At 42.3% G+C, this 11,643-nt stretch overlaps 1 protein-coding gene across 1 annotated transcript in view; it reads left to right on the top strand.

Moving 5' to 3' along the window:
- Nucleotides 1-926: 926 nt before the first annotated feature.
- The window catches only part of STMN2 (stathmin 2), a 42,914-nt gene continuing 32,197 nt past the window's right edge, over nt 927-11,643 (top strand). The window contains exon 1 of the mRNA XM_075743846.1: nt 927-1,245. Coding sequence (XP_075599961.1) covers nt 1,227-1,245 — 19 coding nt within the window. The 5' untranslated portion in view covers nt 927-1,226. The remainder of the gene's footprint in view (nt 1,246-11,643) is intronic.

The following is an 11,643-nucleotide window of genomic DNA, read 5'->3' as shown; positions in this document are numbered from 1 at the left end:
TTCCAAGCTGAAAATTCGTCCTATGCCCTGTCTGTCTGCAAGCAGTGTGGGAGTCTGTTTTTACTGCCAGCTTTTGACAATAAGGCTGGTTTTCACCTGGGAGAGGCAAATGAGCTCCAGTTGGACCACATAAGGATGAGATGGTAGTGTGAAGATGGAGTGTCATCCTCTTTGTACCACCATCTTGGATAGTGTCTCCTCTAGGCCAGCAGCCGCTTCCAGCCCTAGGAGGTGTACAAATAGGTCCAACCACTGCCATGCTTCTAGCAAGAATTTCAATTAACCACCCACATTTGTTTAGTGGCTGTCAGTCATGTCACTGGCTTTCTTCCTCCTGGGGATTGAGAATCCTTAAAATTAATGCAGAGAATCCTTAGAATGTGTCCATCCCCTTTTGTGTAATAATCATATCAGGTCCCATTCTGCCCACTTTACTAAGTAAATCAAGCTCACAACTTCCCAGTGGTTCTTGTGATAGTACCTCAGGGAAGTGGTTAATGACAGTTCTTTTCACATATATCCTGGTTTTGGCTTTCAAGAGCACTTTGAGAGTAAAAGCAGGTTCAGCTGACTTTCCTCAAGTTTTAACAGAGTTCAAGCTGTCCAGGGTTAGATCTGGGGATACTAAAATAAATACTGAAATGCAGGAACATTCAGCATAAAACATTTGTATGTGGAATCTGTATACATTTGTAGGAAATGTGATGCAGAGGTAAAACCAATCTGAACAGCTGTTTTACTGAAATGGTCCCTTGCATTGGTCCTTTCTTTCTCATATCTTTGGAATAAAATGTGTTAAAAGGAAATTGTGCATGTTTTACAGGTAGCAACAGCAGAGCCTTCAACACCAATAGGCTTTTTTCATGTAAGACATAAAACATTTGACATGGAATGTACTATTAAAGCCAGACCGAGGGGGGAGAGGCATTCAAGGACTGATTTCCATTTCAAACTGCATTCTGGCACTTTGTACTCCAGCACCATTGGTGGATCAATATTTAATGCCCAGAGATTCTGGCTCTGCAGGAGTCATGTCAGGGGACCTCTAGAGCCAATCTGCTTGGGTAGAGGACTGATAATTATTCATGGGCTCCTGCCTCTTGCTCCTTCTCTTGCACAGCCCCACTCTGCTGACTCAGTGCCTTATTCAGTCTTCTCTCCCTCTCTCCACTGCTGTAGCTGGACCCCTTTGCCTTCACCACCTCTGAGAGCCTGCACATCCCACCATGGCTAAAACAGCAATGGGTAAGAAATTGTCTCTCTTTTTCTTCAGCCAGTACAACAGCCACTATTTCCTAAGACTGCTACCTACACTGGGTGCTCATCTCAGTGTCCCTAAAGTTTAGAAAAATCAAGACAACGCTAAACATATTTTTAATTTATTTGATCAGAAAAAAAAAAAAAAAAAAGGGGAGGGAGGTGGGATCCTGGGACTCTTTTAACGTCCTCACCTGAGATCAGATTATTTTCTGATGGGTGAAGTCGGCACATGAGCACAGCCGAATTTTGAAATGGCTTTCATTATTTTAAAGATTATATATATATATATAAAATGGCATTTTAAGAAAAAAAAAAAGATAAAAGGAACTGGAAAGTTATCCCCGCTATAAATATGCCTCCCGCCGCCCCCGGAGCCCCCGTCGGCCGGGGCCAGGGCTCCCCTCCGCTTCTGAAACGAACCGCGGGGGTAGGAGAAGGGGGGGAAAGAGGCACCGCCGAGCGAAACCCAGCTCCGGGGGGGGGGGGGGGGGGGGGGGCTGCGGGTGGCGGCCCGGGGGGGGGGCGGGGGGGTGTCGGGCCGGCGGCGGGGGGCCGTGGGGAGGGGGAGGGGGAGGGGGCTGCAGCGGGGCGGGCACCTGCCGCGGCGAGCACTGCGGGCCGGCCGCGCCCAGCCCGGCGCAAGGGGCTGCGGGGGGGGGGGGCGAGGAGAAGGAGCCGCCGCTTGCCTGCTGCCCCGGGGCTGCCCGCACCTGCAGTCTGCCCGGGCGGGGGGAGGGGTGGGGGGGAGCTGAAGTAGGTCACTGCATCATCGATAGCTGGTATCTTCTAGCAGTTCCCACCCTGGTTTTCTCTCCCAGGGGGGAGCTTCCAGGGCTGTTGTTATCTTGCGTTTTTCAGCTGCAAAGCAAAGCATCCTCCCACCCGCCCCGGTGCCGTTCTTCCCCCCCCCCGCCCCGCCCTCGGCCAGGAGCCGCACCCTGCGCCCTGCCGCCGCGGCGCGCCGCCCCCCTGCTGGGCCCCGGGGAGCGGCCGGGCGGGGCGCGGCGGCGGGAGGTGCGCGGTCCCCGCCGCAGCCCCGGCCCCGGGGAGCCTCCGGGTCTCGGGGAGCCCTTTGCCCTCGGGTCCGTTCTGGCCACGGGGCGCTTGTCCTGGCGCCGGCGGCGGGAGCCAAAGGCAGGAGCCCGGGTCTGGCCCCTTTGTTCGAGGGAGGCTGCTGGAGTGGGTGGGGGAGCGAAAAATCGCAGTGGAGGGCGTGGGAGCGAGAAAAGGAGAACAACCGTGGGGTCAGGCTGCTGAAAGCATCCTAACCCTATTACTCCTTGATTTTTCTTTGGGTTTTTGGTTTTTCTTTTTTTTTTTTTTTGGGGGGGGGGGGGGATGAGGCAGGACCTACGTTTGACGCATTCAAATTCAAGTTTTCCCAATCATTCACCATTAAAGTCATGCACATACAAATCCCACAGAATATGGAGAGCCCAAATGCAATTATTATCCTTCCCCAAGAAGCAAATCCCATTCAAATTCCTTTTCTGTGCGGACTCCGTTATCGCTCTTAATCACATTGCACAAAGTTATACCGAATCCTCCTTGGCGCTGGCTGTAACCGATGCGTTATACATTTATTTATTTGAATGCTGATGTTCTGCTCCCGAGGAATAATCGGTGTGGATTGAAAGCATTTTAACCTGGCTGTGGCACCCCTGGGAACAAGTCATGAGACAGCTGGAGATGCAAATAGAGGAGGGAGACAAGGGCTGTGGGAGTCTGGCCAGCCCTGCAGTGCCGAGCACGCCGTCCCCTCCCCACTGCAGCAATCTGGTAATCGGTATTGATAATTTGTAGTCAGTCGGAGACTTATCACTGCAGAAGGCCCTGTTAGGAATTCTGTCACTAGGGAAGAAAGGGCTCTTCAGCCTTTGATTAATGATCTCGCAGCACACAAATATAAAGGTTTCTGCAGCAAGAGACATGCCTGGAATCATTAGGTTTGCCCAGAGACAGATCGACTGTGTTACGCCAGTTTGCCTATTAACACCTGGTTAACAAACTACATATACAAGCAATAAAAAGCAATGTAACTACCTAGTTCAGGTTTCTAAAAACACTAATTACAATAGCATTCAATTAAAAAATTAAAGATGTGTTATTAAAAGCATCTTCCCTCTTTAAACTCATGAAGGTTAAGGATTCTCTTCACCATTCCTTTAAACCTTATTCTTTCTTGTTACAGTTATTTGTAGAGAAAATTTGGATCTAGGCAGCACATTAGAATAAGCCACTTTATTTCGAGAGTTTCTTCAAGGCAACAAATTTTATTTTCATCTGGAAAAATAGACGCATTCTCAGTCATACCCATTTCCAGTTACTGCTAAATAAGCTACATTTCTTTTGTACTCAGAAAGAGTATTACCCAATAGACCATTGAGAGAACTACAGAGTGCCTGATTTTTATTTTTTTTTTTCCCCTGTTGAGCACCATATTTTGTAAAGTGGCAATAAAGGCTAGATCCTGCTGCCACTGGAGCCAACAGAACATTTCTAATCAGCTTAAGCTGGCCCACTATAATGTTTCTGGCCCTGGTCCAGCAAGGCACTTAAGCAGGTGTCTGAGCATGTGAATAGTCCAACTGGCTTTGGACAGAACCCTTCACATAACTCAGGTTAGGTAGGTGCTAAAGGCTATAAGCCTGTGTTTATATTCTGCCATAGAAAGCAAAATCAAGCCTTGTTTTTGCTTAGGCTCTGCTAAATAAAAGGTTTTCAAGGAAAGATCCTTTGACTTACATAGGAATTTCAACAGCTGCTGGAACTTCTGGAGCTCAGTACACCCTGAATGCCCATGAGGTTCTTTCTGTTTAGTTTACATAGTATATGAATGATGCACACTAGGCAACACACACATCTATTTATTTATTCATTTAGTCATATTTAAGTGTGTTTTATTTTCAAATTTCCTATAACATGACTGTACAGAAATTCTCGGGGCTTTTAAATTGCATCCTCCCCTTGACGCCATCTTCCAAATGACTCCTCCATGGCTTATGCTCCCTGCCATGGAAGATATGTGTTACATAAATCAGCAGTTTTTGCAGGGTCACTACAGACCTCAGAGGCCATGTACCTGGTTGGATAAACTTTCCTAGGGTATCTACATGGCAGTGTGAGGGTGAAGCAGTCAGTGATGCCACTGGAACTAAAAAAGGTGTCTGAAACGAGTATTTCATTGTTGCCTTTGCGGTGTTTAATTTAAGAATATTTATTATGAAAACCTCTTCAGACAATTATCAAATAGAAAGTCTCAGTCCCGATTATGGTTCTTGTTTAACAGAAATACATGGGATATGCGCTAATAATATGTTAAAGAAGTGTTTTAATTCAGACTCCTTTTGAGATAGTCAGGAACTCTGTGAGGTAATAAATGGGTGGGATTATGAGGATATGGGAATTCAGGCACCCCCGCGCTGCCTCCTCTGCATATCTCAGTAAAACTGATTAAACTCTGGTAAAAGTGCTTCCGAGTTCGTCTGCTATTTTGTCATTTGCATTTTAGTTACAAGCTCAGACCTTGATACTTAGCTTGATGGATGCAGTGTCACTGCTGAGTTTATCTATTAACTGAGCACCACATTATTCTTTTATCTGGTATGTAAACATACGTATGAAGTCATAAGTAAGCGTATGGTTGTTGAGTTTAACTGGTTCAATTATTTCAATAACCCGGCTTTTTCACTGCAAAGGGGTAAGCATTGATCTGCCAGTGCACTTAAACAATTGCTTGATCTTCAACAATTGCACGCGAGTAGTCATCTGGACATCAGTGGCAGCGACAAGCTTCAAGTTAAACACCATAAGGCTAAGCGCCAGGCCGATGTTGGACTGACATGCTCCTTTCCGTATTATGCAGTTTATACCAGAAGGTTTTAACCTTCCCTTTTCATAAATATGGTTCTTCCCCTTTTATAAATAAATGAACACAAGTCAGCACTGAATTATTTTCAACTGTCAGAAAATTACTTACTGAATAGACAAATAGGAAATTACTTTAAGATGAAAATGAATGTAGACAAGATTCAGAAAGTTTATTGTCTCATAATGTTAACAGAAATGTGATTTGACTGAGACACCATTATTCCAACTTTTGTCAAGATCTGGCAGATGAAACATTTCAATTAGTTTATTGTTTCTGAGAATTTTGATTACTAAGCTAGTATAAAGTTGCTGGCAAGTACAATTCACTAGAGAAGTGAAGGTTAACAACTATTCACATTCTTTTCCTAGTTTTAAAGAGTAGATTACTCTTCCTGCTATTGAGAGTTGAGGCAGTAATAATTTAAAAAACAGTCCATTATGGCTAAGAATTTATATTGCCTCAAAGCAGTTCTTTACTTACTCTGTGAAGTATACAAGCAGGAAGATGGAGCGTCATCTATTCCATCATGTTATGGAAGACACACTGAGGAAATAAAAATAAAATTCAGCAGCTTAAACACTTCCAAAATGTTCTCTCACCTCCATCACCTATTTGTCCCAATATAAGCGCTGTTTAGACTAAAGGCTTCCCTTTTTAATAATGTATTCCTGTGATTCATTCATATTGATTTTGACAATTTGAATTTCCTTTAATTAATTAAGCCTGGATACTTTTTAAATTATTATTTCTTTGATATTCGTACTACAGTAGTACATTTCTCTAGATCACATTTTTCACACCTATTTTTTCCTATAAATATATGTGTAGTCTAACCTCATGGTTAGATTTTTCTCAGGTGACATTTACATTAATTTCTTTAGAAAAGAATTCTCCATTTTTATATTAAGAGCATTAATTAAAAAAACTCATTACAAAAGAGCGAACACTCATATCCAGTAATATATTTAGATAGCATTTTAGCCTTCAAAGACTGTACAAAATTATCTAATTAATTCTCCTAAGAGCCTTCTGTGAGAAGTAGGCATTATTATGTAGTCTGAACCCCAGAGATCAGAGGGTTCCCACGACAGGTAGGTCTGGGCGATACTTGACCTGTGCAGTATTTTTGTGTAGGTCTAATTTAACTACCTGATTAGTTCCTAGTCAAAAGGAGCAAGAGATGTTCAGCACTCTTGAAAAACATCAAGCCCTAGGTGTCTTAAAGTAGGCATCCTAAAATGGTGTCACTCCGAATAATTGATATAGTTGGAAGATTAACTCACCGAAAGCTTTGCTGAAGATTATAGGGCAAGAAAGCCACCACTTGAATGTAAGGGACTGAGAGTGGTTCCTAGCCCGATGACCAGTGGGCAGCACCACATCTGGAAGTGAAGTCCTCCAACAAGTCTTCTCACAGACTGCTCCCCCCAGGCTGCATATATACTGACTACATTCATCTTTCAGATTATGTTATCAGGCTTCAAAGCCCTTTATCCTGGCACTCTCAGTAATTCTGCCCAATGCTTTAAGGAGGAGCAAATGTCACATCATGAACCAGCAGTCCTTATTTACATACTTATTTACAACTGCCTTCAAAAATCCAATGTTCTCCATACAAGTCACCTTTATAAACAAAAACTGTTGCTGTCATTGGGTGGCTTGTAGAGAACATGTCTTCTTCAGCAGTATCCATAAAATGGATGATAGATGAACCAACTTTTGCAAATGAGTCTTGCCTCACTGGAGCCAATGGAGTTCAGCCACTGGCCTCAGCACAGTCCTTAGCCCGTGGGGACACAGAAACTGATAGATGGTTTGGAGCAATGGCTGCTATCCACAATTCTCTCTAGACTACACACAATCCTCATGGTATGAATTCTGTGGGCACAGTCTGAGGTGCTGTTGATTTTCATTCAGTCTAAAAATACTGTTGATCCCACTTGGAAGTGTGAGCCCCCTGTGAACATCAGCCAGCAGTTCTACCTGAGACACATTATCTCGATCCTGAAAGGTGCTGGGCAGGTATGGCTGCAGTGCAGGCAGTATCTATTCCTCTAGTTGTTCAGCACTGTTCAAAAAACAGAAAAAAAAGGCTTTGGAGACTTCAGTTTGCACAGACCTGCATCCTCAGTCAATAAAATGGACTAATGCAGAAATGCTGGCCCCTGGGAACAAAACCTCCAAGACATTCTGTGTCTGAGCAATACCAGCATACAAAGCTGCTCTGTAATTATTTCATTTTCTCTTCCACTTACTACATTTTTCTTTTTCCTGTCTGCTAATACGTAATTTAACCAATGAAGCGATTTTAAGCTCTTTCTGCCAGATTGTGCTGTTAAACTGATGCGCAGCATCTACACGAAACATTAGGCTTTGCTGAATACATTTAAAAATGTTATTTTTGTAGGAGTAGCTGTCTAATCCAAGAATTTCATAAATAAATTATAATTTATGCTCTCATTCTAATACACAAAACTCATCACTGTTGTAGCAGTTATTGCGTAGAGAAATTGTGATCCTTCACATGCACAATCACAAAACAGGATTGTTGGGTTTTGGGCGGGGGGGGGGGGGGGTGTTCACGAATTTTGCCCCAAGCAGGTGGTTTAGTTTAGGGACGTGCCTGAGGACAGAGTTAGTAAAGCTGTAAGACACCTGTGGTGGGATACGGGTGTGCCTGTACCTCCATCAACACATTGCTGAGGTCTGCCCAACGTGGATGTACTCATCACTCAGTCACCCAGAGTGACAAGGTGTGTTAAATACAGGAGGGAATGGTGAGACTTCAACCATCCCTTGGGCAATTTGCCTGCCACTGCAGAGAAGCCCTGCTTTGGTCTTCACCATCATGGGGGGAGGAAGAAGAGGTAGCAATGGGTGTACTCCTCCCCCTCAGCCAAACAGATGATGTTTGGCCTCCGAGTGTGGCGCTGGGATGTGGTGGCCCTTGTCCCTGCGTGTGCTCCCTCACTGGAGAACTCCAGAGCCCTCCCACCTTCCTGTGTGAAGAGCGTCATGCTGGAGAGAGGACAAGAGAGCACACAGGATGTGGGATGACCTCCACCTAGTAACTGGGAAGCCTTGGCTTATAGAACCGTTGCTGGATTTTGCATGATACAGCAAAATAGAAACAGTTGTGGCAGCTGAAAATAAAACTTGAGTTTCTTTGGATGGCAATTAGGACCCTTCAGCGTGAATCCCTCCTTTCTGGAAGAGATTGAACCCAGCTCTGGCATTTTCCAGTGGAAGATGCTCACTGTAGACAGTTGTCCCAAAGGGCAGGAGTAAGACATCCAGCAACTTTTCCCCTCAGCTACATTTTAAAATAAAGCAGTGGCTGCTTCTGCATTTATGAAGGACCTTGTCCAATCTATGTGTGCCATGTGCTGTCAGGGAAAAGGTGACACAGATTTCTTCAGAGGATGAGGACTGGTTTGGAAGAACACCCAATTCCCAATGTTAGGGGGTTGTTAAACACTTCAACTTTGAGGTGCCCTTGCTTGTACAAAAAGGTAGCACCACCAATTTGAAGAGTACAAATTGTGGTATTTATAGAATTTCATGACCTCTCCACAGCCATGCAGGCATTCACAGAATCTGCATTTTGGATTTAGAAGCCTGAATTTTTCTTAAATATCATTTTTGGCACCTAGCTCCTTTATTGGATTTGTCCTTTAATCATTTTATGACATATGGGGATAATCTTATATACTTACCTCAGAGCTGTGATGTGAGGTTATGTCCCATACTGCATGGAAATGTGTAACAATGCTCTGATGTTATAGAAGTTGCAAAAATCCATACTGATCAGATTAGGAAACAGAGCAACTCACCTTCTAAAGCTGTATTAGCATTCTGTGCTATTCAGGTACTTTTTATAATCCTTAGGGAATTTCTTAGGTAAAGAAAAAAATAATGATGTGTGTGTTTTATTCTACTGATTGGTGTAGAAGTCTACAAATTGAGAATTTATCTTAAGCTGAGGTATGCTTTACCTGAAGCTAGCTGAAGGTACTTTTTATTTAATGTTTAAGTTTTTCATATGTAAATATATTCACTAATCACTAAGTGACTATGTAGCTCTAACTTTTGATCTTGATACTATTTCTGATCCTTTCTAAAGTTATTAAAAACACAAACATCTTTTTGCCTAAGATTTCTGATACACGCATGTTCAGATTAAGCCTCTGTTTTCCTCTAGGATGGCTCCCAGTGTGATTTCATTGGCAGGGCTCCCTGAAGTGTCTAATATTATTACAGTTATTATTTTTTTTTCATTGCAAAACACTGTAGAGACCACAGCCAGGTGAAAGATGCACAAAAATTTTGAACTATATTTTGTGCATAAAAGCGTGGTAAAGATTAAAATTTTTATTCTACTAGTATTTTTATACTGGAAGTCCTCCAGTTACCTGAATGGAGTTCTAAGAAACATTTGCATGCTCCTGGGAAATCTTTTAAATTAAAATGAATGCATGAATCAAGCTCTGTATTTTTTCAAAGACTTCTTTTGGAAGCGAAGTTCACTTCTGTAACCCATTTTGTTAGCCTTTACTAAATATCAAATTTACCTGTTTTGATATATTTGTTTCTTACATCATTCATGTGAAAAGAAAGAGCAACTGATGTCACTCTGCAGTCATGTTTATTGTCACTTGAATATACAGTCTTTGTCTCCAGGTACTGACATTTATTCAATTTATTATGTAGAGGTAATAAAAAAGATTATTTCTAAGCTAATATCTTTTCTATGTGTTTAGATATGTTTTGATGCTGTCAAGACTGCAGTCAGGTAGCTTTCAATATACGTTGTCGATAGGAAAGAAGCCTATACTCACTGTAGTTTAAAAAAAAGAAATGTTTAATATTTGTCAACAAAACACTTGTTCTTAAGGTCAATAGCTTCTTGCCGAGGAAACAACATTCAACCTCTAAACATTATTTTCTAAGTAAAATATCAATAATGACTTCTTAAGAAAAGTTATAGTAAGATATTTATTTTAATCTGCATTGAAGATTCAAGTTATTCCCTTTTGAAGTGCATTCGCATTTTTTGCAGTGAAACATTAAGAAGGGAAATCTTGCTGCATTAGTTTAACATTGAAAGAGTTTTACCTTGTAGTGATGGGAGGCCTGAAAAAACAGGATTAAACATGATAGAGGTACTTTTAAGTGCTCTACAAAATTGTAATTATCAGTTTGCTTAGGTCTCCAATGCTATTCTAGAGGTTCCAGTGCTGCTGGCATCCTGATCTCTTCTGCACGAAAGATGTGAACAGTACTGTCAAGGATAAAAAATTGCAATAATATGAATAAATAATGAACCCTGGCAGAAAATTCAAGGCATTTAGAGAAGCAAACCGGAGCAAACTACAATACAAAGGTTACAAAACTACATTTAATACATTTCTATGTAGTTATATGGATATAATTTCCTAGATTAAAACAAAAATCATGAAGTATCCACGAACAGAATACTGTATCAGATTGACATCAGTCTGTCCCTGAACTGCTGCTCTAATATTTTTATGGTCTTTTAGTGCCATTTATACTTTAGAGGAAAGTCCTAGCTAGCAGTCAGGAAGATTTATATTTCGGATAGACTCTGAACTTTCTTCTGAACAATCTGCCGTGCAGATCAGAGTTTCCCATCTACTCCGTCCCCACCACCCACTAATTTACAGTTCCCGTCCATTTCTTTGGTACCCTTCCTCTCATTTTCCTAACCCAATCTATTCATCCACTCAGTCACAGTTATACCCTCATTCTTGGTCCAGTTTCAATCATGCCATCCCTTGACTGACTTCATTTTTGTTGTTGTTGTTGGGTTTTTGTGAGGTTTTTTATAATTCATCTGCTCTCTGCAATTTCTTCCGCCAGGCAGATCCAACTCTCGACCCTTCCCACAGCCTATTCCCTCTGATAACGCTCTATACTTCTGCGGGGCCAGAAGGGGAGGAAATGAGACTACAGGATAGTTGTTTTTTATTCTTTTTCCAATTTCCTGCACTCCTCTGGTCCACAGCTACCAGGAGGAGCAGTGCTTGAAGCATCAGTCTCAGCCCATGTGGAATCAGTCATATCCAACACAAAATGTCTTCAGAGAAATTGGCTTTAAAGCTTGGACATGTCTCTCCCAGCCGTGGTTGAAGCCTGAAACCAGATATTTCAATGACTTATTCCACAGCCAGGCCTGAGCAGATTTTTCAAATGAGGAATGATTTCCTGGCACAAAATGCTGGAGCTTTTCAAACAAATACAATAAGCACTTGTTTAGTTTACCACGTGCGAGCTATGTATTTTTCCCTAGTCATCTTCCCAGAAATAGTGAAACAATTTTTGCTAAAAGCTTCTCCAAAATTCAGCAAGAGGCAGCCCTCCAGCCAAGAAAACTGTAGGCCACATATTGTTGTAATTTAACAAAGTGATACTCTGTGGAAGGAGGACTCCCATATTTTCTAATGCAGTGGAATTAAAAAAGGTGGCATTAGATGGGAAATAGCAATGGCTCA

This window comes from Balearica regulorum, chromosome 2, assembly GCF_011004875.1.
Source record: "Balearica regulorum gibbericeps isolate bBalReg1 chromosome 2, bBalReg1.pri, whole genome shotgun sequence".
In the NCBI taxonomy this organism is placed as follows: domain Eukaryota; kingdom Metazoa; phylum Chordata; class Aves; order Gruiformes; family Gruidae; genus Balearica; species Balearica regulorum.
Note: the sequence above shows the minus strand (reverse complement) of the source record. Positions and strands in the feature narration are given on the sequence as shown.